Source organism: Orcinus orca, chromosome 1, assembly GCF_937001465.1.
Source record: "Orcinus orca chromosome 1, mOrcOrc1.1, whole genome shotgun sequence".
In the NCBI taxonomy this organism is placed as follows: Eukaryota; Metazoa; Chordata; class Mammalia; order Artiodactyla; family Delphinidae; genus Orcinus; species Orcinus orca.
Window position 1 is genome coordinate 100,497,199 of NC_064559.1, and position 26,170 is coordinate 100,523,368.

At 49.5% G+C, this 26,170-nt stretch overlaps 1 protein-coding gene across 4 annotated transcripts in view; it reads left to right on the forward strand.

The window, feature by feature from the left end:
- KCNN3 (potassium calcium-activated channel subfamily N member 3) overlaps window positions 1-26,170 on the forward strand; it is a 235,211-nt gene that overhangs the window by 86,360 nt on the left and 122,681 nt on the right. For all 4 annotated transcript variants that reach the window (XM_049697690.1, XM_033414730.2, XM_033414729.2 and 1 more), the window contains one exon: window positions 21,587-21,682. In XM_049697690.1, coding sequence (XP_049553647.1) covers window positions 21,593-21,682 — 90 coding nt within the window. In that variant the 5' untranslated portion in view covers window positions 21,587-21,592. The remainder of the gene's footprint in view (window positions 1-21,586; window positions 21,683-26,170) is intronic.

Here is a 26,170-nt window from a genome sequence, read left to right on the forward strand (position 1 = left end):
AGCAGCTGTGCTGACCTCCCTGGCCTGGCCACACAACCCTGAGAGCCGGGGTGGGGGGGGGTCTGTGGGTGCCTGAACTGTGTATGGACTCTGCCTGCCTGGGGTGAGGCCTCAGCTGGTCCCATACCCACACCCACTCAGGCCTGAGCATGGGGCCGCCATCAAAGCAGCCCTGGGAATTCTTTGCACTATGGCGCACAGGGCTGAAAGGACCTTCTGTCACACAGAGGAGGGGTCAGAGGGGAAGTAACTTCCCCAAGTCCAACAGCCGGTGAAGAAGCAGATCAACCCCAGGTTCTTGGGTCTGAGCACTAGCCCCTCACCTGCTGGCTCCCCAGGGCTCCCACCCTTTCCAGGCTGTGTGTGCCCTGCTTAGCGCCCACTGTCCTATATTCATGCAGCCACACACATACACTCTTGCTGTGTTTCCCTCGTGCCTGGCCATCCTCTTGGGATCCTCTTAGGCCAGGGCTTTGTTCTGGAGAGAATTTAAGTGGATGAGGAAGGAGCAGAACCTACTAATTAGATTACTTCCTGCGAGGCCCCTCGCACACACTCAGCCCACTCTCCCCAGACCCGCCTGCCCGTGTTGTCCTTGCTCCTGCCCTGGGGGTGCTCTGGAGCGGGGAGAGCAGTACCTGGTAGATCTGAGAGACTTTCTGTAGGAAGTTTGGAGTGAGGGGGGCTCCATACTGGAATCACAGAGGTGTGAGCTGGAATCCTGACTCCATCACCTACAAGCTGTGTGACTTTAGGCAAGTGACTTAATTTCTTTGAGTGTCAATTTCCTCATTAAGAAAATGGGAGTAATAATACCTTCGTGGTTCCCAAACTTTGCTACATTTTGGAATCACCTGGGAATCTTTAAATAGTGCTAATAATGTCTGATTTCCAGCTTTCTACCTTCTGATTTCATTGGTTTGGGGTGCAACCTGGTATCAGGAGTTGCAAAAACTTTCCAGGTGATACTGAGCTGCAAAGCTGGGAACCACGTTATAGAGTTTGTGGGGGGGGGGGGTTAAAGGAGATCATGCAGACACGTGGGGAAGACTCAGTTAATGGAGGTGATTATTTTTTAATTCAGTTCCCTGCCTCTCACGCCACTTATTGTGGGATCTGAAGGGAGAAGGAGGGTTTTCATTTCTTCTGCATGGTGGGTTTGCCTTGAGTGCTGACCCTGAAGTGGCTGACTGTGGCCCATCTTTACTAGAAAAGCCCTTCCTTCCAAGCCTTCCCGGTCTCAGGTTAAAACAGAAACTGTCTCTGCAGCCCTAGGGCAGGCCTCCGTCTTCCTGGCAGTCTCCAGGGAGTTCATGATCAGACCAGGATGTCTGAGAGGGAAGCTGGAAGGAGTGGGGGTTGATGGCACATGACCAGGCCTCCGTGAGACTCTTCCTGGTGGCTTTGCAGATGGAAGGGCTGGTCCCCACGCAGGTCTCTAGGAGACAGAGGGCCAAGATGCTGACATGTAGTACACTGAGTCTGGATGTGGTGGTCTGATCTGGGGAGGGGCTGGGCTCAGGGGAGGGTGTCCGTGGAGACAGAGTTGGGGAGGGGCCCCCTTCCTTGGTACCCTCTACTCTGCTCCTTGGCACCATTGGAGGCTCGGCAGACCTGAAGTGGAGGCTGGGAAGGAAGACACATTTCCCTAGATTCCTCAGCTGTTCTGACAGGAAGTTGTGCATCACTGGGCTGACAGGAAGGAAATGGCTCTGCTATTTGGAGAGAAATAGAGAATTCTGACTGGGGCTGGGGAAAAAGGTGTTTGCTTGTAGAAGCTGTTTTGTTCCAATATAGGGACTCTTTCTCCCCTCAGACGCCTTGCTCCCTGTTTATTTTCCTTTGAATGACAAAGATTGAATTTAGCTAATGAGGAGCTGAGAGAGGGAAGCGAGAGGGGGTCCTGTGAGATTTCAGGAGGTGGAGAGCCTTCGCAGGACGTGCATCCTTCTGCTTTTAATCTGCGTTTCTTACCCAGCTTCCTGCTTCGGGGAGCTGGAAGGCAACAGAGCATTTTGTGATCTCACACACCGCTCTCTTCTCCATCCACAAACCATACCTTGGCAAATGCCTTTGATTTCTATTTCTTTTTACCACCCGCAAAAAAACACAGTGAATCTTTTAATAGCACAAGGCCTTTTGGATCACTAACCAGTCGGTCGCCAAATCCTATCCATCTGAGTGCCTAAAGTGCACTCAGAATAGACACTTTTAATAAAATAGATTCCCTTTAAGCCAGGGTAAACCTGTGAAATTTGTACATTTCTTTGAGAGCATCTCTACAAATTTTACAGTATTGAAATCGCCACCCAGTGACCTTTCAGGAAGTACTAGATAAATTATAAGAGACAAATAGACAGACCGAAAGGAGAAGTACAATTTCCAGTGCCTTTTCTGCCAGGTCCTCAGGTTGAGTCTCAGAAATCCCTGGCTCCCCGTGTACCCCTCCTCAGCCTTGTGGCGGCCCCTGCCCGCCTGCCTCTCTCCCTGCCTGCCCGCCCGGGTGTCCTCTGAGATGTTTGCAGCTCTTAGAGGCAGCTCTGGTATGTGGCTCCTGGCACCTTTTCCTGTCTGTGTTTGCCTCTGCGCTCCATTATTCAAAATGTTTCCACCGGTGGCCAGAACCCCCAGAAATGCCCTTGGGGCTGGCCGGGGGCTGCTTTGGAAAGGCTCAGATTCTCTGCCAGCCGGGTTTGCCCCATGCATGTGGCAGGGAGTCCTCGGCCTTGCCAAGTGAGAACCAGGCTGGGGTCCAAGCCCAGCCAACCCTCCCAGTGGTCTGAGGCCAGCCCTTTGTGCGTGGTTTGTCCACTTTGTGGATCTCCTCACCCCCGCCCCTAGGTCAGGTCCCCGCTGTCGTCTCTCCAAGTTGGGCACCTTCCTTCCCTACCAGTTGGTGGTGCTCAGGGGATGTAAACCAGGTATAATATACTGTTCATACTTTGTGTAGGGAAAATAGAATTTGGAAAGCTAATGGCCTATCACGTCACATCACTTAGAGCCCCCGAGGGGTCTTCTGGAGACTCTCTGCTCCTTTGGGCTCTGGGATCTGCTCCCCCTGCAGAGCAGGTACCCAGAGACTTGGAGCCGTGCTGTGGGGTGGTGTCGCACAGCTGCGCCCTGCTGCCAGGGGACTGCTGATTGCAGAGTCCTTGATGGCAGTGGCCACACGTTGACATTCTCGTTTCATGGAAAAGTGAACTCAGTAGCCAGTCTGGCTGCTTTGCCATCACTGTTCAGTGACCTGTGTTCACATAAGCTGGAGAAGTTACTCAGGGCCTCTGGATCTCAGTTGCTCTTTTCCCCTCAGAGATACCACCTCACATGACTCCTGGTTGTGGCGAGACCCCACCACCCTCCCACGTGGGGAGGAAGGGAGATCAGAGAGAAAATCGGGGGTTGAGTATTCTGAGTACTGCTGGTCCTTCTGGAGGTTAAGTAGCTTCATGAGGAACATAAACAAGGCGCTATCAGTGCTGCCCAGGGGTTCACTCACTCCTTAATTTGATAATTAATTCTGCAAACATTAATGGAGTTTTTCTCACATACTGGGCACTCTGCTAGGTGCTGGGGGTCAGGGAGAAACCGGAGGATGAAAAAGACGTTTCCACACTCAAAGAGCTCACAGCCCAGTAAGCAGATACTTAATGCACTTAGATTGTTTCCCAGAGAGGCCTGATGTCCAGCAGAGGTAGCACAGAAGAGGAGGTGGCTCGGGAGGGTGGGGCAGTGGGAGTAGTGAGAATGTATTTGGGTCTAGGTTGACTAGGAATGCGATAGGCCAAGAGAGGAAGGTCACTCTTGGCCCAGAAAACGTGCAAAGGCCCAGAGACATGACAGTGCAGAGCATTTTGGGGGAGTGTGAATGAAGACAAAATGTGGCTCGAGTCTATGGTGTGATGGGGCTGGAGAGGTAGGTGCCTTGCTTAAGGGGTTCACCTCTATCCTAGAGGCCGTGGGGAGCCACAGAAGGGATTTAGGCAGAGGGGTGGCACAGTGTGTATGTTTTTAAAAATTTGGGTCTTTTTAAAAATTAAAAATTTTTTTATTATTGAAATATAGTTGATGTACAATATTATATGTTACAGGTGTACAATATAGTGATTCACAATTTTTAAAGGTTATGCTCCAGTTATAGTTATTGTAAAATATTGGCTATATTCCCCATTTTGTACAATATATCCTTGTAACTTATTTTATACATAGTAGTTTGTACCTCTACTACCTCTGCTAATCTCCTACTCCTATATTGCCCCTCCCCCTTCCCTGTCTCCCCTGGTAACCACTAGTTTGTTCTCTACATCTGTGAGTCTGCTTCTTTTTTGTTATATTCACTAATTTTTTGTAGTTTTTAGATTCCACGTATAAGTGACATTGTTCAGTGCTTGTCTTTCTCTGTCTGGCTTATTTCACTTAGCATAATACTCTCCAAGTCCATCCATGTTGCTGCAAATGGCAAAAGTTCATTCTTTTTTATGGCTGAGTAGTATTCCTTTGTGTGTGTGTGTGTGTGTGTGTGTGTGTGTGTGTGTAGATATATAGATATAGATAGATAGATAGTTGCTTCCATATCTTGGCAATTGTAAATAATGCTGTGGTGAACATTGGGTGCATGTATCTTTTCGAATTAGTGTTTTTGTTTTTTTCAGATATACACCCAGGAGTGGAATTGCTGGGTCATATGGTAGTTCTGTTTTTAGTTTTTTGAGAAACCTTCATACTGTTTTTCACAGTGGCTGCACCAATTTACATTCCCACCAACAGTGTACAACTGTTCCCTTTTCTCCATATCCTTGCTGACATTTGTTATTTGTAGACTTTTTGATGATGGCCATCCTCACAAGTGGGTATCTCACTGCGGTTTTGATTTGCATTTCTCTGATGATTAGGGATGTTGGGCATCTTTTCATGTACCTGTTGGCCATCTGCATTTCCTCTTTGGAAAAATGTCTATTCAGTTCTTCTGCCCATTTTTTTTTTTTTTAGTTGTCTGTTGCCTTTAATTAACATCTAAATAGATGCCGTATTCTTCTATAATTACAATATGGAAATGTCTATGAATAAAATAGATAAATTTTTTGTCACATGCCTAGGAAAGAATGGTGGCAGTAAGATTCATCCAAGGTTTTAGCAGCAACATCTACACAGCCAGGGCATGGTCAATGTCTGGGGACAGAGGTAAATATCTGCAATCCGTGCGTACCTTTTTTTTTTTTTAATTTATTTAATTAATTAATTTATTTTTGGCTGTGTTGTGTCTTCGTTGCTGCGTGCGGTCTTTCTCTAGTTGTGGTGAGCGGGGGCTACTCTTCGTTGAGGTGCATGGGCTTCTCATTGCGGTGGCTTCTCTCGTTGTGGAGCACAGGCTGTAAAGTGCAGGCTCAGTAGTTGTGGCGCATGGGCTTAGTTGCTCCACGGCATGTGGGATCTTCCTGGACCAGGGCTCGAACCGGTGTCCCCTGCATTGGCAGGTGGATTCTCAACCACTGCGCCACCAGGGAAGCCCCGTGCATACCTTTGATTTCTTCTTTTAATGCCTGATTTACCATCTGATGCTGTTGGACCGTTCTCTTCTCCTTAAGTTCTTCCAATTCAATTTGAATTTCATACATTGCCCCGCAGCCTCCTGAAATGTCAGTGACTTTGATAGCTGTAGCTTGAGGAAACTTTTCTTTGAGAATTTGGGTCACTTTGAGCTCCCCCTCAGTCTGCGAGGCAAACATGCGCTGAGCACAGAGGAGAAGAGGAAGGCGGCGGGTTCTGTTGAGCAGAGGCGCTGCCGTGGCCTGGCTCCGCACTGCCATGACCGGCCAATGTGGCCCGCCGTCCTTCTGCTCTTTTTTTTTTTTTTGCGGTACGCGGGCCTCTCACTGTTGTGGCCTCTCCTGTTGTGGAGCACAGGCTCCGGACGCGCAGGCTCAGCGGCCATGGCTCACAGGCCCAGCCGCTCCACGGCATGTGGGATCTTCCCGGACCGGGACACGAACTCGTGTCCCCTGCATCGGCAGGCAGACTCTCAACCACTGCGCCACCAGGGAAGCCCCTTTTTTTAAAATTTATTTTTTATACAGCAGGTTCTTATTAGTTATCTATTTTATACATACTAGTGTATATATGTCAATCCCAATCTCCCAATTCATCCCACCACCACCACCCCATACCCCACTTTCCCCCCTTGGTGTCCATACGTTTGTTCTTTACATCTGTGTCTATTTCTGCCTTGCAAATGGGTTCATCTGTACTATTTTTCTAGATTCCACATATATGTGTTAATATACGATATTTGTTTTTCTCTTTCTGACTTACTTCACTCTGTATAACAGTCTCTGGGTCCATCTACATCTCTACAAATGACCCGATTTCGTTCCTTTTTATGGCTAAGTAATAGTCCATTGTATATATGTACCACATCTTCTTTATCCATTCATCTGTCGATGCCTTCTGCCCATTTTTTTAATCGAGTTGTTTGGTTTTTTGACGTTGAGTTGCATGAGCTGTTTATATATGTTGGATATTAACCCCTTATTGGTCATATCGTTTGCAAATATTTTCTCCCATTCAGCACAGTTTGTATTTTATATTAACTGCTGTGGAGTCTACGTGGTGTGGCAGAAGGAGCACTGGAGTAGGGGGTCTAGGGAGCTAGATTCTAGATCTGGACCTAGCAGCTGATTGACCTCAGCCAGGTCTAGGCTTCAGTGTCCTGGTTTGTAAGATGAGAAGACTCCAAGAACTGTCCCAGGTCTGACACTCTCCACACCCATGACCACCTCTGTTTTTGGCGCCCACACCTTTTCTTCTGTACCTGTCTCTCTACCTCTGGCCACCTGACCCATGTCTCCTGGCTGTCCCACCTTGCTCAGGAGCTGGTGGCAGCTGGATGGAGAGGGGTGCGTTCTCCAGGAAGAATGTGCACCTCTGACCCTCATAGCTCACAGTTGCCTGGCGTTTTCCAGCCCTGCAGGAATACCTTCTCTCCATGCCCTGCCCGTGCCCCCCACCCCTGCCCCAGCCCACCTGGCTCCCCACAACTCACAGTCCTGGGCCCAGCTGGGTTTCTTCAATGAAGCAATTCATTCCCCTGGGCCTAACCCTTCCCCACGCCCCCAGTCCACCTGGCCCCAAGTGACAAGAGGCAGCTGATTTGGAGTCACCGCCCGGAAGCCAGGGACATCTGCGTGGAGAGATGTCAGTGCCTTTGGCCTGTACAGTCTTTTTCCTTTGCTTTGACCCGGGTTTTAAAAGCTTAGCAAGTCATCAACTGCAGTGGTTGTCTGGGAGCCCCAGCATTTGCTCTTCCTCTCAGGGACCCGCAAGCCACTTGTGCAGAATTGAAAACGGCTGTGGCTGGAAAGACAGGTTTTCCTCACAAGCATCATTTGTTCCACTGCCTTTGCAGGGTTATAGCTCTGATCCTAGAGCTTCTCCAGGCTGAGGAGCCTGGGGGGAGAGCTTGGCTGCAGTTTCTGTTTTCCTAGGTCTTTGATCACAGCTGTTATATTTAAAGGCTTAAACAATGGATTCTAAACAAATAAGTATCTGTTTAGTCAGTGGAATGAGGAATTTAAAGGTGACGCAGACTCCCCTCCCTCCCCTCCCCCAATTCTAAGTGCTATTTACTACCTGAATGATGAGACCTGTAATGGAATCACTTTGCTTGATTCTCCTCTCCTTGGGAATTTGGCATGGTATTTCATTCATTCACTCACTCATTCATTCATTCGAGTGCTTACTGAGTATCCACTACTATGTGCCAGGCCCTGTGTGAAGTAATGGGGAGAGAGAGACAAATAGGACCCAGACCCTGCCACAAAGCAGCCTAGAGTCTGGGGTGACTGACTACCCAGTGGGAGCCTGGGGGCTCCAGCACAGTGAGTTCAATTCAGACCTAGAAACTCTAGCTGACAGTCTTAAACCCTGTTTCTGGAAAACAGGGAAATAGAAATAATGCAAGAGGGAAAAAATGTGGCTGAGGAGAGTGAGATGAGGGCGGAGGAAAGAGAGAGATGGAAGAAAGGAAGCAGCAAACTTTCCCACGAGAGACACAGCAGACGGCCCCCCAGTTCCCTGCGGCAGCTCACAGCCACGGGCAGCAAGAACCCAGCAGAGGGGAAGGCCCTCTGCTCCCTCTCAGCTCGGCCCTGGCAAGCTGGGTCATAGGCAGGGCACTTCCTGTGTGGTGCCTCAGTTTCCCCATCTGTAAAATGGGGCTTTGGACTGTGGGATCTTGGAGATCTTTGAACTAGCGTTCTGTGACCGGTGCAGGGCATAGTAGATATGGGGCAGGAGCCCAAATAAAGGCTCTGGAAGTAGAAGGAAGTGTTCCCCTGGCTTCTCTCATCTCAACACTGAGACACCCTTAGGTGTCTGGGGCCTGTGGGTGTCCTGCCATCCCCTCGCTAGCAAGAGGTGCCTCTGGCTGCTCTCCTTGCTGAACAGTGGGAGAAGGAAGGTTCTGGGTCTCCATGTTTGTATATTTTTCTGGTGTGGACATTTTCTTCTTGGAGTTGCTTTTCTTTTTCTTTCTGACAGTAAGGCTTGAATTGCTCCCGGTGCAGGGTGACTCTGCATGGTGAGCATGCAGCATCTGGTGCGTCGGACTGACTCCTTGGCAGGCCTGCCTCTGGATGCCCTCAGATGCTGTCCCATTGCCTCGCCCTGGGGCCGGGTCAGACTACTGAAGCCCAAGGGTCACATTCCGAAGGGTTCCGGTGCAGGTCACACTCATTGATTGCTAAAGAAAACAATGGTTTGACAACACAGTGTTCTAAGAATTGGTGTTCCTAGCTGTGTGACCTTGGGTAATTGCTTAAATATTCCAAGTCTCAGTTTTCCCATCTGTGAGATGGGAGTGGCTCTCCCTATCTCTCAGAGATCAAATAGGAAACTGCAAGAAAGCGCCTCATAAGCGGGGAGGCTCTAAACTGACATCCACAGGGCAATGATTCAGTAGCAGATATATTCAGCCTTCTCCATGGTTACAGCCTCTTCTGTGCTGAGGAATTCAAGCCACAAAGGGTTAAGGCAGCTAGGCACGTGACTGAGATTGTCCATAATTGATGGAATAAACCTTAAAGGAGTGACCTATGATTGCAGTTAATCCAGGCACTGTGACACTGCCCTGCTAAAAACTGTCTACTAATAATTACTTTGATCTAACAAAATGATACCTGTCTGTGAGCCTGGTAGCAGGGACCCTGGCCAAGGGTCTGCAGCACTGAGCACCCCCCCTCCCACTGGACAAGGTGGGTGTGGGAGCTGGGAGACATGGAGGCCAGAGGGCAGGGAGGGGCCCCCAGTTCCCTCAGAGCCTAAGGCAGCAAATGCTACATATGTAGAGTGATCGTGTGATTCGCTCTACATATTCACTGTCTAAATGGGGACACTTTTGAGAGTATGATATTAGTAATTGCTACTCATATTAATAATTATACGAGACAGCAGACATAAGCGGGTCTCCCCAGAGCAAACCTGGATATGTATGGTCAACATGTGCATAGACTGTTTTGAGCTTCTGGGAATCCCTAGGTGGCTGAGCATTTCCACAGTTATGATTTGGTCTTTACAATAACTCTGGAAGGAAGAAAGGATTTTTACTGTCATTTAATGGATATTAAAAATAGTGCTAAAGACAAACCAGTCCAGCTCTGATCTTTGCCATGGCTTCCCTGGTGGCTGAGCCAATGCAGGTTGAGGACAGCTGGCCAGGATCAGGGAGCTCTGGGGCTGGGGAAACACGTGGTGCTCAGAGGGAGAGACCCAGCAGCTCAGGCTTCAGAAGAGCTGCAGCAAAGTGACCATACCCATGGAGAGTGCAGGGCACACTTCCCAACAGGGCCTTTGCCAGGGTCCTCTCCAATCCTGAACTCGGAATCAGAAGACTCCTCTCTTTACTAATCATGTGATCTCAGCTAATTGTGTGATCACTGTGTGCCTCAGTTTCCTCATTTGTCAAGTGGGGACAATAATTCCTTGTTGTAAGGATTAAGTGAGATCCTATATGAAAATGGGTGGGCTCAGAGACTGACATGTCATAGGTACTCAGTAAATCCTTGTAGAGTTTGAATCTGGAGAGAGTTTCCAGAAGCAGTATCCTTTAGGAAACTGTGGGGATCCTTCTGCCTTGAAACAGTTCTGACTTGGGCCAAGTAGGGCGGATGTGTTCCAGCCTTGAGATCGGGGTTGCCTCAAATTCTTGCAGGGAGGAGGTGGATAAGAGAAATACGTGGGGGAATTGAGAGCTTCCTGACTCCCCTAAACTGTGATAATCTACTGCTTGCTCTGTGCGAGTTGGGGACTGCACCCAAGGAAGCTTCAGGCATTGTGATTCCCTTGAAGCTCTGCACACACGAGCAGCCCACGTTGGCCGGCAGCCCTGGCCTTTTAGGCTCGAGGACGAACTTGCTCGGACATGGGCAGGAAACACGGCTCCTGTGGTGCCCTGTTGCTGGAGGTGATGGCACCTCAGAGCCAAAGGTAGGCGGGTTGGCAACAGTTTGGTGCCACAGAGCTAGTGAGTGAGAAAGAGAGAGAGATAAAAGTGCCACGTTCAGCCTATTAATAGCCGTGTTTGGTCTCCACCACTTCTATCAACATCGTCCATCACATCCAAACAATCGAAAAGCTTGTGCCAAATGGCTAGGAGTTAACAACTCATGGCTGTGCTGAATTTCTGAAAAACAGTATTTCCACTTCTGATGCAGCTCTGAAATGCCAATTGTTCCATGCCAACTGGTTATTTTTCCAGACCATTTCCCTTTATTTATGTTTAAGCTTTTAGAGTTTTAGGCAAGAAGAAGACGGAGGACCCGGACTAGGTGACTATTATTTCTCCTGATTTGCCCTTGAGAGCCATAGAAGAAACGTTCATTCCCCAAACGTGAACTGAGGACTTGCAGAAGGGTGGGAGAGGAACCAGACAGGGGTGCTGCCCCTTTCAGGAGTGTGCGACTGATGGGCAGGCAGAGTGGAGACGTGGGAAAAACACTGGCCCAGGCCTCAGAAGACTCAGGGCAAGATTAGCCCTTTCTGTTACTGCTGTGTGGCCTTGGCTAGGACAGAGCCCCTCTCTGGGCCCCCATTTCCTTGCCTGTAAAGTGGGGGAGTTGGACTAGACGGCCCAGGAGGCCCCTTCCAGCTGAGTCTGTGCGTTGGGTTGGAGGACTTGCTGTCTCACGTTTACTGGCAAGAGTGCGGGTGTGGAAGTGGAAGGAGGGTGATGCTGTCCTCAGGCTGCTGCTCTGGGAAGCCTGGAAACGTGGCAGGGGAAACACAGGACAGGGCTGTTCCTGATCCGGGAAGCTCCAGCCTTCAGAGATGTCTGTGGAGCCTGCCAGGCGGTTGTTTTTCTCACCATATGTGATTTCTAGGCGTCTTAAAATTTTCATTTGGCCCAAACATTGCCAGGCTCAGGGGTTGATTGTGCCCTGCGTGGGGATGGAAGTGGTCTTGCCTCTGGACACCAGGCTGGGAGTAGGCAGAGAAGTGGGTTGTGGAAACCTCTGATGAGGTTGGAAGGTGTAGGTGGGATCATGGTGTTGCTTCTGCCACCGCAGCAGCCTCTGGTGCGGAGAGAGGCAGGGGCTGGAGGGTGAAAAGAGGGAAGAGAACTGGGTGGGGGGGGGTGAAGGGGCTGAGAGATGAAGGGTGGGGGTAGTCTGTAGGCCTTGCTTTGTGTCTTTAAAACCAACACAGGCTTCTCTGTGGCTGTCAGGTGGTGAGAATTCTTATTTCAGATTCTATCCATCTGAAGATGCATTTACCCAGTTCATTGCAATTGGTTGACCACAGCTCCTGCAGAGAATCCAGGAGTCTGGTGTATGTCCTGGGGCAGGATGGGGAGAGAGAAGCCCAGTCCTGGGTCAAGCCCTGTCTGGGCTGGTTCGGTTCTAGCTGGGAACCCAGTGTTCACACACAGCCTTCTGCAGAGCAAAGTGATTTCCTGCTGTTTTATTGGTTTGGGGACCAGATAGGTTTTAATAAGAGAAAAGAAAACAACTTCAAAGCAAGCCATCCAGAAAGCACAGTTATTTGTCTCCAACATTCTAGAACATTAAAAAAGGGGGGTTCCTGCAAGTTGGAGGAAATATGGGGACCATGGTCTTGGTGAGGGTAGCAGTGGATATTTGCAAGGAGAACCCATCACGGTGATGGCAAACTGAGAAGCCTTCCAGCAGGGCTCTGCCACACCTCGGGGGTGAAGAAAGATTAAGTGGTTCTCTGTAACTGAGGACCCCCCAGGTTGCCAGGATGCATGTTGCGACTAGGACAAGAGACCTTTAGTATGTGCTTCTCCCAAGATGATGGCAGGGGCTGGGACCCTCAGAATGAGATGCATAGTGACAGGTGTGCATTCATCAAAGCTGGAGAAGGCCGTATGGGCTTTTTGACACCACAAAAGTGATGTAATTGCTGACTGGCCAAGAGCGCTCCATTCCAAAAGCAGAGGAGGATGAAAGGTAATCAGGAGCAGATTGTTTATTGGAGAAGGAAATAAAGTGGCTACGTGAGAGGTTTGGAGGTGACTTCCAGGATAGGGATCTAGGCTTTTGGAGAACAGATAAATTTAGAGTTGTTATATCTTCAGAAACAGGGGAGACAGGGTGGGCAGGGATGCCCACCCCGTGAGCATAAGCCTGGGGGACCCAATACCCAGGTTCTAAGCTTTGCTTCAACACAGGCTAGTGTTTGATAGGGGCCGAGCCAGCCCCACTGGGCCTCAGTGTCCTCATGTAGAATGAAGGGTGGGGATGAGCTGACCTCCAGGCCTGGTGTCTATATTTTTATTGGTATTTGTCTTGGGGAGGTGCTCACTTATTGAGGACTTTTGCATAGGCACATATGATGCCAAAATCAGAGTGAGGCTTCACAGAGGCATTTGTTTAGCTTTATTGGGGGCTAAGCACCTGAGAAAGCTGAAGCCAGATCTGTGAAAAAGTCAGAGCCTTTCCAACATAGAGATAGGCTGCCTTGATAGGAAGTGAGTTCCCTGTCCCTGGAGGTAATCAAGCAGAGACTGAATGACTATATGCCAGGAATCTTACAGAGGAGAGTCATGAGCCGTTTAACTAGATGGGTTTTACATTCCTTTTAACTGTAAGGAGTTCCACTGCTTATGCATATGACTAACTGTTCAACAGAGTCTCCTCAAGGCTATGATGTCAGCCCCAGCCTTCTGCACTTCTTTCTTGTGCCCCTAGAGCAGCATTTCTCATCCCTGGCCTGCACATTTGAATCGCTGAAATATTTTTTTAAATGTCAGTGTCCAGGCCTCACCTGCAGAGGTTTGATTAAATTATTCTGGGTTGGGGGTCAAGGTCCCTCAGTTCTAGAATGACCTGGGCTGTTGGTGCCTGGTGGGCATCCTTCCCACCTGCATACTCCCTGATGGGGTGAGGAGACTCAACCCCCCTCTGGTTTCATTCTGCCTTGGTATAGAGCTCAAAAGTTTGACCCTTCCACATTCATTCACCCAACAAACATTTGTTAAGTGCTTATTTCATGTTGGAAGAGTCCTAGTAGGCCAGCTCTTGGCTACTTTAGGAGAAGCAAGCCCCAAACTGCCTTCAGAAAGACCTCATCATGTGTATTCCTGCCTCCTACACTTAGCACAGTGCCTGGCACATGGCAAGTATATAATAAAACATTTTGATTGAATTGCATGGAATCTTTGCCAATGTTATAAGTGGGGCAGGAAACTAAATTATAAGCAAGCATGCAGTAGAGAATTCATGATATGCCATTTCCCCTCTGCTCAGACCTTGTAAAGGAAATCATCTCCTTAATTGGAATTATGTTTGTGGCCTTAGGGGTGACCCATCTGACTTGATATTTTGGTAGCGTGGTCTCCCAAATGACCATTTTTTCCTCCTTGGGTCATCGCACAGCGGGAGGGCCGAGGCCTGGGGAGGATGATGTCTTCTTAATTGGTGTCCTGGTCGTTGTGCTGGTTTCACTAACCATTACCAGGCCACCCTCTACTCAGACCCGAATGCCCTTGTGTTAACTGCATGATATCCCTCAGCCATCTCCTCTGGGAGTGACAAAGTGGAGGGCCACAGAGAAATGGCCCAGGCCAACTTGACTTTATGAGTTTCATTTTGAGACCGTTGGCATCCTTCACTCCACAAGCATTTCCTGCCTGCCCGCCCCATACCAGGCCTGGTCTGGGCTGCACTTGCAACAACGATGCAGACCCCCAGCCCTGACGTCAGGCTGCTGACTGTCTGTCATGCTACTAAGTGACCGGGGTTTAATGGTGACATGACTGGGGCCTCATCAGAGAGTGGGGTGAGATGGGGAGATTAGTCCTGCCCAGGAAGACTGGGCATGGAAGACGATGTTCCGATGACAGGCAGCCCGTGTGTCATGAGACTCTCTGGGTGGAGAGAGCACAGACCTTTGGGTCTAACTTCTGCCTGGGTTGGAATCTGACCTCTACTCTGTCCTTGCTTGGGGATGGTGGGCAAGTGACGGAACCTCCCCGGGCCTCGCATGGGGTTGTTCCGAGGATCTAAAGCAGTTACAACAGCGCCTGGCAATGGTAAGCGCACAGTAGATGTAGGCTGTTATTTTTATCATGTTCCTTTAGCTGTATTTGGGAGTTCAGGAAGGAAGTGTCTACCTGCTTGACACATCTCAAAATTTTGTTCCTTTCATTCAAATATTCAGCATTCAACTGATACTTATTGACCTGCTATGTGCCGGACAATGTCTGAGGTGCCAGGATGTAGAAGTGGACAAACAAATTTGAAATCCTGCCCTTCTGGGGTTTCCATCTTGGCGGTGAGAGACAGCCCCTGGGACCTGGTAAAGACACCCACACAGAGAGCTCAGGAAGGTGGAAGGTGCCTGGAGCTTGGTCTCTAGGACCCAGGATGATGCTCAGCCCTGGTGGTCATTGAGCAGAAGAAGGTCTCATGCCCTCCTTGTCTGCCGAGAGAGCCCGCATCCTTAGCAAACAGCATCTTTGGGGAGAAGGTACTCTCTGAAGCTCCTTTGGCCTTGGGTCAGTCTGTATTCCTCACTTCACGTTCAGGATGTAGGGTCAGTTCGGGTTCAGCTGCCTCTCTAGGGTCGCCTCTTCTGGTCCTGGTCATTCAAGGAGCTACTTGTAGGTCTTTTCTCTCAGCCTGGGCTTCCTGCCCATTTCTTCCAGGCCCTACTCATCTGCCCTTTGTCTGCCAGGTGGGATTCAGGCTCAGCGGACTGGGGGTGGATGGAGTGGGGGAATCCCTGGCGTTTTGCAAGTACCCAGCACAGGGCCTGGGCATAGTTAAGTGCTCTGTAAATATTTATAGTGTGAATGGATGAGTGAATGAATGTTTGGCCCATTGCAGGACGCCAAAGCTATCTTTCTGAAATGCCTGGGGGAGCATCTTTGTAAATTGTTGCAACCCTAAAATGCTGATATTGGAGGTGCATTCAGCAGCCCCTGACTGAGAACCAGCTGAGTTTACCTGCACTGACATCTGTGCAGCAAGAGAAAGGGCGTTTGGCTACAAGAGAATGTGAGCTCTTTTGTGTGTGAAAAAAGAATGAGTTTTTTCATATGCATTATTTTACTTTATCCTCCAGTATCTGTGAGAGTTGGTCCTGTTACATCTGGCTTGCAGAGAAGGAAACAGAGGCCCAGAGAGTTTAAGTGACAGGTCCAGTGTCACATAGCTAGTGAGCAGCAAAGATATGACTTGAATTCTGGCCTTTTGGTTCCAAATCCCATGTTATTTAGAAAGAGAAAATGGTAATTTTCTTTGTTAGCTATCTCGTTCTATTTGAGGAGAAGTTGGCATGAGTGAGTTTTGTTGCTGACTATTTCACACTCACAATTTTATCATGTATAGAAATGCCTGAGAAAAGGAGAAAAAAAGAAAGAAATATTGGGAGTGTCCCTATGACCTGTGTATGTGTCATGGCCAGTGTGCGCCCAGTGCCATCGGCCATTAGGCTTCAGGGGCTATTTGGTCCAAGAGTCTCATTTTACTGGGGGTATTGAGGCCTAGAAGAGTGAAGCAGCTTGTCCAAAGCCAGGCATTTACCGTGGAGGAGGCCCAGACCCTCTGGGCCCTCTGATGGCAAGCCCAGGGCCCAGCTCCAGAGACCTCTTAGTTATGAAGCACCCTGGCTTCTTGGAACTTCTCCCTCCTCAGGCCTGTCGGAGATCCAGGTGCCCTTTGAAGCCCCCAGGGTCCACCCTCCCACCCCATCGTGACAGCTTTGCCTGTTTCCCCTGTTTGCAAGTTGGACATCCAAGGACGCAGAGGGTCTGAGTGATTCCATTCTGGACCATGAGTGACCAAAATAGGATTCTGGTAGCTGACTTCTGGTAGGAACCAGGCTGGGCAGTCACTCTGAGAATGCCAGGAAGAGCCAGGCAGCTTAAATCAGGCAGCTCAACCTGGGACCATGAGCCTGAGCTAAGAGATGAGCATGAGGGTGAAAGGTGTGGAGAGTGGATGAGAATGAGAGATTATGAGAAAGAGGCAGGATGAGAGCAGAGGAAGGAGGAAGGCAGGGGCTTGGTGCTGGTATGAAAGCACCAGGTTGAGGAAAGAAGCTCCGTCTCCGCAGAGAACAGCAATCACGAATGCAGTCTTCCTGGCCAGTGGATAAGGGGCTGGTTTTAATTTGCATAGCGTTAATTAGCAAGAGTGTCTAATTAGGACAACCATTACAGAGCCACAGTACTAAGCTGATGCTGAATGTCAATCAATTTTGGAGCCTCTCCATGAAATTGAAGGAAAAGTTGACCTTATTAAACTGAAAAGATTTCTAAATCAATTATTTCCCAAGTCGAATGCACAAAACGTAAATCTTAATTCAGTAGATACAGATTTTAGATGATATTACCTCTTCCCCTTTGGGGGTTCCAGCCAGTGACAAAGATCATGAATGGATCACATATGTACACACACGCACACACACACACGCACACACGTGCACACACACACACACACACACACGTGCGCGCACACACACACACACACACACACACACACACACACACTTTGGGGAAGGCACCTGCACATCTCTACCTGGTATTTAACTTCTGTTCAATGCCCCTCTAGGACTCTGCCTGCATGGTTTTCTGTTATTTTCAAATGTTCCAAACAATATAATACATTTAGAACTTCAAAGTCTCTGGAAAATCTACCATAGTCATTACAATTCTGGCTTGTCTTTGGAAGCTACAGGGCGGCCGGGAGAGCAATTTATATGGCTGGCTCAGAAGCTGGGAACACACTCCATCACGGTCTGCACAGCCTCGGGGAGGAAGGGCTAGAGCAGTTCTGAGAAGCCTCACTGAAGAAATTGGAGGCTGGAAAGGCCTGACCAGCCGGGCAGGTGGGGTGTTGGTGCACAGGCAGGGCACAGAACCTGGAAGTAGATGATCTGGAGTAAATCCTGGCTTCTTCAGTCCTGACTTGGCCATTTGTTGGCCATGTCCTTGGACAAATTAGGTAACTTCTTGGCGCCTCAGTTTCCTTCTCTGTAAGAGTGGGTTGACGATGTCCACCTTGCATGGTAGGCCCCTACAGTAGTGCTTTATAACGGGTTGTTGTCGTCAACAAGTCACAGATCTGTGAAGGGCTGGCTCATGGCTTGGAACAGAACAGGACCACGTGGATAGGGGCATCTTGCAGAAATGTGGTGCACCCTCCTTCCCTGCTAGGAATCTCCTCTACAGCACCCCTGATGGCTGTAGCCAGCCTCTACGAAGGTGACAGGAACTCACTATCTCACACGGGAGCCTAGTTCGTTTTGAAGGCAGGGGGGAAGCGTGGTATATAGAAAAATCTGATATATAGCTAAAGTCTGGGCTAGCTGTATGACCTTGGAAAAGTCACTTTGTCTCTATGACCCTCAGTTTTGTTTTGTTTTGTTTTGTTTTTTAACCAGTAAAATGGAGACATTATGACCTCATCTGTAGGGTGAGAATGCGAAGTAATCTGTATAGAAGGCATAGTCTGGGACCTGGTATGTAGTCAGTACTTAATAAATGTTAGGTAAAAATAAAAGTACTATTATTAAGTAGTTTCAAGAAGCACTTATTAAGCACCTGTTGTACTCAGATCATCAGAGGTAATACAACTGAGTACCCTGACACTTTATAGAATGACACTATATATTTGCAGTCTTTTTTTACATTAAAAAAGTAAAAAATTAAAAAATAATTGGAAATATACCATATTTACAGTTTTGGGGTCTGGGTTTTTGACTTGATATTATATCATGATCCTTTCCTGATATCTTCAAATATTCTCTGCAGAAGTGGCTTTAAGTGGCAACATAGTGTTCCATCACTGGCTATTCTCCAATTTACCTACCCACTCTAATATTTTGGGACATTTAGGAATAAATGGCTTTAAAAAAACAACTGTCATCTGTTGGGATATAATTCTTAAGCATTCCTGTGTATGAAGGATATTACTCTATTGAAAAATTCTGAGTTGCAGGAGAGAAGTGTTGACCAGTTGACCACAGGACTCCCTTCCAGCCCTATGAGTCCCTTTGGCCCTTAGATAGCAGTGAGTGGGGGCTGAGCAGGTGTGTGTACATACACACATGTGGTGTGTGGCAGCTAATTAGCCAGCCCTGAGTTGCTGCCATCACCCAAAGAACCATATCAATTTCAAGCTTCACTGGAGTTCAGACAGAAAAGAAAAGATGATAATTCAACATTTTAACAAATAGAAAACATTTCTAATCCAGCCAGACTTCTTTGACGTATTTTCCTGCTATTAAAAATGGTTGATGGTTTAATTTTTATTGACATGTGATTGATAGAGAATGCAAGGAAATCTGTGAAGTAATGAGCATTCCCACTGATCCAGTGCACACGCAATCTCCCTATGGGGCTGGGACTGGCCGATGAGATTTCACTGACCAAAACGAAGAAGCAGGTGGAGTTGACTCTTATGTAAACGCTTTGAGTTTTAGAACAAAAGGAAGAAGCTCAAAGGAGAAGAGACAGCATCTGGCCCCTTTCCCTTCACCTCTTCCTCTAAAAATGTTGGAAATAGACTTGGATTCTGATTTCAGTTACTTTCTGCCAAAAGAAACAAATTAAAGTTTGAAATGTGCAGCTGATCCCAAATCCTTCCCTGGGGAGGCATGATGCTCCCCAGATGTCAGACCCCTTTGAGAAGAAAGTTATGGTCATTTCTGGCTCAAAAACATCATGATCTGTCCCCAGTTGATTCCTATAGGGAGGTAGTCTTGTCCTAAAAGTATCTGAGTGTCCCTGAATTCACCACCTGCTCTCTTCAGCCCCAGTCGGTCTTGCGCTTTGGGTGGTGTTTCAGGCATCCAATAGTGCTTTCGAAGAGTGGAACCTTCCTGAGGGCTGGAACTGTGTTCTGTTTTCCTTTGGGCCCTTAACTGGAGCAGCAGAATACCCCCCAAGGCACCTCTGTGCATGTGCACTGAGTAAATGATTGCAGGCTGCTCTTCATTAAGTGTAGAACATGCAAGAGGCTAAATGAAAAGTGGATTATGCTTAGACTGTTGTCTCTGGGCAGGGCAGAATGGAGAATTTTCCCCACAGCTGGATGATCCTGTACAGTGTAGAAAGCTGGGGTTTGTGTATAAGCCAGATTGGAAACTTGTGGTGGGCAGGGCCCCTCTATAAATATCCTGCAGTATCCAGCACACTGTTGGACATCTAGCAGGTGCTCAAGAAATGGGAAGTTGTTGAAATCGTCATGAAAGAAAGAAAGAATGAATGAGCTTCTTCACTAGTTCTCCCTTGGGTCCCCAGCACTAGCTTGTGTCTGGCGCAGAGTGGGCCCCAAAACTATATCAAATAAATGAATGGTAGATTGGCAGACACCAGGGAGAGCTGCTTTCTTTCCATCTCAGCCTGCAGAGGGTGGTTGAGAACAGGGACTTGGGCATCTGGGAGTCCTGGGTTTAAGTCCAAGCCCTCCACTGACTCTAAGTGGCTGCCATATTGGACACCCCCTCCCCCCAACGCTGGAGATCTCAGCCACCTCTCCCTCTGTCTCTGAAAGCTTGCTTTCTTGGACCGTGATGTCTCCCTCCCTAGCTCTATTGTAGGTTTCATGTGGTAATTAATCATGTCTCACCTTCGAAACACCTTCCATTATCGTCTTATGTAGTCATTTGGGTCTGTGTAAATGGGCACTTCTCACATTTTTACTGTTTCCCATTGAGAGTGGGCCTGAAGGGTGCGGGCAGTGCTCTGGGCTGGGAGTCAGGCTGAGAGTCAGAGGTCTTGGCTTTGAACTCTGGCATGAGCCACTCACCTCTCTGAGCCTCTGCCTGTAATATCTATAAAGCTGGGCCAGAGGCCAAGGGCTGTCTCAAGGATGGATGAGAACAAGATGTGAAACCACCTTGTAAACTGTAAGGTGCTTTGCAGACATCAGGCATGTTATGATTCTGGAGCATGGGGGCTGTTTCTCATGTGGCGTGCCTCTCTCAGGATACGTGAGGCCACAACACAGTGCTTGGAAGTACTGCCTGGCTTTCTGCTACCTTTGCTCAGGGCTGTGTTCCTGCCTTCCTTTGGGACTGGGAGCTGCCTCTACTCCCTGGCTTCCAAATGCCCAGGAGGCACCAGCCCTGTAGAGGAGGTGAGGTAGATGATAGTAGCCAGCCCTCACAGGGCCTGGCACTGGGCTAGGCACTTTACATAGACAAATGCCTTTATCCTTCACAGCAGCCCTGAGACGTAGGTACTGATGTCCCCATCTGATGTCTGAGGCAATTGAGCACAGAGAGATGGAGTGAGCAGCCTGAGGTTACGTGGCTAGTAAGTGGCTACGTCAGGGTTTGGATTCTGTTGGCTGGTCCCAGAGCTCTTGCTGCTAACCACGTGGGTCCCCTAAGCTGCCCTGGGGCTGGAGGACTGCAGTGAAGGCAAGTGGCCCACCCTGTTTCCCCCAGCCTCAGCTGGAGGGACCCTCAGGGCCCTTCTCCTGCCCAGGACCCCTCTCTGCTCCTGTGCTCGGCCCCCTTCTCTTTCCAGTAGCTCCTCTGCCACCCTCGCTTCCCTCCCCGCCCTTGGCCCTAAAACGGGAGATGAGAGCTGCTGCCAGGACATTCTCATTCATTCCTGAAAGAACTCTGCATTGTCAGAGATGGAAGGGACCTCGGAATCCTCTGGTTCAGGTTTGTTAAGAGAAAAGAGAGGCTCAAGCTGGCACAGTATTGATGCCCAAACCATATAACAGCAGCATCGAAAAGAATTATGTTCATGTGACTTCTGAGCATGGAGGCAAATATTCTAAACAACACATCAGCAAACTGAATCTAGGCATGTATAACAAACAGAATACATCACGCCCAAGCAGGGTTCATTGCAGGAATGCAAATAAGATTTAACCCTAGAACACAGAGGCTCAGAGGGCAGCTGCTGAGACGGAGCCGGCCCAGGGCCCAGCCCAAGGTACTTTCGGAGCTCAGGCTACCTTTGTGCTGTATCCCGCTCCCAGGAGGCGCTGGTGACAGTCTTTCCTTTGCCTTCACTGCCCCTCACCCCCACCCCTTAACACAGCCTCAGAGTAAAATGAGATGCTCCATCCCGGATTTCCCTAATCCTCTCTTTCCCTTTCTCCTGCAGGATTCCATGTTTTCATTGGCCCTGAAATGCCTTATCAGTCTGTCCACCATCATCCTTTTGGGTTTGATCATCGCCTATCACACACGTGAAGTCCAGGTAGGTGCCCTCGCCCACACCCCTTCATGCAGGGGCTATTCCTTTGCTCCAGGCTGAGCCCGTCCCCCCTCCCAAACCTACCCTTTCAGTAGCTACTTGGGGGATTTCAGCAAAAGGTATCTGAGATTGTGGATCTTCTCTTTTGGTTTGGACCCTCGTGGGAGAGGGAATTGTGAGGCTGCCCTGTGGCTTTAGAACAACTGTGACATTATCTTCAAGTGGGGATCCCAGAGGCAAACACGACTTCATGAGTTGGGGGGCAGTCCTGCTTAGAATTTTCATTCTGCACCATTCTACGGTGAGACTTGCTTTGCCCTTTCTATCTCTTGCTGGATCCTTTCTGAACTTGAGCCACTGAGTCCCCCAAGTGAAACAGACCTGCCTGCTGTGCCCCTGCATGCACACACACACACACACACACACACAGACACTGCACCAGACACCACCGGCAATCTGTATTTCTGACTGGTGTAGACTTTGCTCCCACTGGACTCTGCCAGGGAGGAGACATTTTCTAGATAGAATAGAATCTGCTGGAGTTGAAGGGGCCTCTGTTTCTTGCTGTCCAGGAGTCACTTGGCACCCAGAGAGGTATTGGCTTAACCTCTGGGGTGCACTCCAGTTTGGCCGATGTAGGGAGGATGGTTCGACCTGGGCTGGGAAGGGCAGGCAGGAGTGAGCATATCTGTAGCATCTTCTCATGACAGTGGGTCTCCCTCTCACTGGGCCCTTCAGGCTGACCTGCTCTGCTGGGGCCCTGGGTAGTTCTAAAGTATCCAGATGTTTTTTCTCACATGCATACGCATCTAAATATAACTCCTGTCATTTGGCTGGAGGAGCACAGATAGATCCACATCTGGGCAGCAGGCAAGAAATTGACAAAGACCAGAACTCAGAGTCAGAAAAGCTGGGGCCGAGTCTCGCCCATGACCTCTTCTTACAGCGTGTCTTTGGCCAGCCCTGAGACCTTTCTGGACTGGAACATGTGAACTTTTCCTCGTCTGGAACATGGGGGTTTTATTCTGCCATTTATGGGTCGTTGTGAGGATGAATGGGGAGTGTATGAGAGAGCTCTGTAAACTGTAAAACACTTCAAATCTCATCGCTTTTGTCACTCAGCGTTTCTGGGCTGAGCGGCTGCACAGGCAGAGATGGGCCAGTGTCTCCTGCTCCTGGAGGGGCTCTGCTTTGCCGCTGGGTGTCAGGGACCTCTGCGGCTGGCCTGGGCGTGGGAGCCCTGGCTCCAGGCCACCTTACCTCCACTCTGTTGATAACCAGAGGACACTAATCTAGAAGGTGGGGACTCTTTAATCTCTGGGGGGGTCACAGGTGTGGGGAGGCTGAGAGTCCCAGACACCACCAAGCAGCTTCCTTCGTGGGGTCTGACCTGGGCAACGCAGGTGGGCTTTAACCCAGACCGTGGTCCAGTCAACCCCAGAAAGGAACCAGGAGTACAGGCAGGAGGAACGGGCCAGGATCAGAGACAGGACCATGAGTCAGAGTCGGGGCTCCAGGCTGGGTTCACCCCACCCCAAACCAGCTGTGGGACCCATGTATCTCCTCAACTTCTCTGAGCCCCTGAACCCTCATCTCGAGGGCGTCTATACTACTGTGTATCACCTTGACCTGTGCAGAGGGGTTGCACAGGCCAGAGAAAAAGGCAGAGTCATGAACTCATCTGTGATCCAGGCTTGAGGGAGGGGAGAGGAGCTGATCTCAGCCTCACACCCGCACGACGGTTCCACGCAACCTGACTGCTGCTGCTTTCCACTCCAGGCATTGGGATGGGAAGAGCCAGGCATCCCTCCCTCTGATTCTCTTGGGGTCCTGCCCCACCTCCCTCTAGGGCTTGCAGCCTTGGCTCTCAGACCTGATCCCACCCAACTGCAGTTGTGACCTCAGTTCTGGCCTGGTGGCAGGGCCGTGATGCTGATAGGCTAGCACCTCACTGGGCACATTTTGTCCATCCTCAGCTCATAGCCAGTCTCTGCTTCAGCCTAATTATGGGCAGCAGAGGATGCTTTTCAGTCACTTGTCTTGGCCTGACACTCACAGTTTGGAGAAACAAAGTGAAGTCAGTGGCATTAAATCCTGGCTCAGACACTTCAGCCTGAATGACCTTGAGCCAATAACAACTTCTCTGGGCCGCATCGGTTTCCGCATCTGAAGTATGGAAGTCATATCACCCAACTCATAAGCAGGGGGGTAACAGTTGACAGTGCAGAGTGGGCCTTTATGAAATGGAAACTGGTCTCTTTCCTGTGATCTCTGTCCCACTGCTTCCAGCTGGACCTCGTCCAGGTACAAGCTGTGCCCACCAGATGGTCACTGTCACAACTGCCCGGTACTGGCGGGTGGTTGGACTTCCTCCCTGCTCTAGCCCGGCCCTTCCTGCACTCAGCTCCCGCCGCCCAGCCCTTTATCCTCCCTGGCCCACTGTCACGTGGGGAGTCACCAGAACCTGGCTCCCTCTGTGCCTCTTACCTGTCCAGTGAAGTTCTTTCTTCTGGAAAGGTCTAGTGGGACCTTCTCCTGCCAGAGGGAAATGGGAACGGTTTGGGCCCAGACAGTCAGCAGGACCCTTGTACGCACTCACCTGACCATATTGTGATTTTCTGTTCTGTATCCTTTTCCCCACCCTCAGGGACAATGATGCTGTTAATCTTTTTTTTTTTTTTTTTTTGCCGTACGTGGGCCTCTCACTGCCATGGCCTCTCCCGCCACGGAGCACAAGCTCCGGACACGCAGGCTCAGCGGCCATGGCTCACGGGCCCAGTCACTCTGCGGCATTTGGGATCCTCCCGGATCGGAGCACGAACCCGCGTCCCCTGCGTCGGCAGGCGGACTCTCAACCACTGCGCCACCAGGGAAACCCGCTGTTAATCTTTGTATTTCCAGGGACCCACGGTGTCTGACAGAGAGCAGGTGTCTGCAGGGCATATTTTGAATGAAAGAGTGCTGGATTCAAGCTATCTGGTTTCCAAAGCCTTTTAGACCATGACTCAGCTCTGTGGTCTTGGGCCTCAAGTTTCCACATCTGTTCATTGGGGACCCTAAGCACCCGTCCCGCCCCCCTCCCCTCCCGATTCTGTAATTCTCTGATTGAGGTTGGTGCCCGCCGGCTGGGGGACCTGCTTCCTGAGAGTGGGGGGAGGCTTATCCCAAGCGTGATGGCCGGTGCTGATGCAGAGGGGACGTTTGGAAAGCCTCTTCAGTAGGGAAAGGCCAGCTGCTGCTTATCTGTTGGGAAGTAGGGCAGGGTGAGCGTATGGCTCCTCTCCTCCGTGGGGTGAAGTCAGGGGCCTGTGTTAAGGATATGCTTGTCACTTCCTCATCAACACCAGTTACTGGTCACTTGGCTAAATTTTAGCAGGAACCAGATGACCATGTTTCCACCTCCCCCCAGCCCTGCCCCAGTCGCTCACATCCAGGCCCCTGGCCCTGGCCCTGGCCCAGCACACACAGGAGGCTAGGCGTACCTTCTAGAATAGTGTTCGTATTTGTTATTAGTTTGGACAACTTGTGTTTTTGAGAAAGAAGACTCTGAAACATTATTGGGAACCTCTCAACCAAACTCTGGCTTCAAGTCATGCACCTGAGGCTCGGTAGGTCCTCAGAGGTGACAGGAGGGGGCGCACCCCTCGCCAGTGCAGGAGGCCCCTCCAGCCTCTGTGGGCTGGCCTGTCACCGGGACTCACTGCCTCTTGAGGGAGGCTCTCCCTGGCTGGGCAGTGTGAGTTCTAGGAAGTCTGCCCTTCCACTGAGAGGAAACGGGCCTCTCTGAAAATTCCACTCAGCCCGCCTCTCTTCTGGAGTAGGGAAAAGAGGTGCCTGTGTTTCCCACGAGGCAGCCCCTGTCGTTTGAGGATGGCTGCCCCGTGTCTCCTTGGTCTCCTCTTCTCTTGGCATCTTGGAGCACGGAGCCTTCAAAGGCCCGGGCATCTGTTCTCCTCAGGCTAGCGTGTCCTGGAAAGAAATGAAAAGCAAAATGCATTGTTTGTTGTGTTATTTATCAAAACTTTGAAAACTGCACTCTCCCTTGGAGAGTCCATTTATTCCTGTGGTTTGGTGATCACAGATCACCAGTGCAAACCTCCTCTCCCCAGGCTGCAGACTCACGTTTTAGGGGCCATCAGCACAGCCCTAGCTCAACATGTAACTCCCTCCTTCCCTTCCTTTCTCCCTTCCTTCCTTCCTTCCTCTTTCTGTCTCCCTTTGTTTCTTCTCTTTTCTCTCTGTTTCTTTTCTTTCTTTCTATTGAAGTATAGTTGATTTACAACGTTGTATTAGTTTTAGATGTACAGCAAAGTGATTCAGTTATATATATATATTTAGATTCTTTTCCATTATGGTTTATTACAGGATATTGAATATATTTCCCTGTATAGCTATAAAGTAGGCCCTTACAGTTTATACAGTTTATATGTAGTGGTATATATCTGTTAATCTCAAACTCCTAATTTATTCCCCCTTTGGTAACCATAAGTT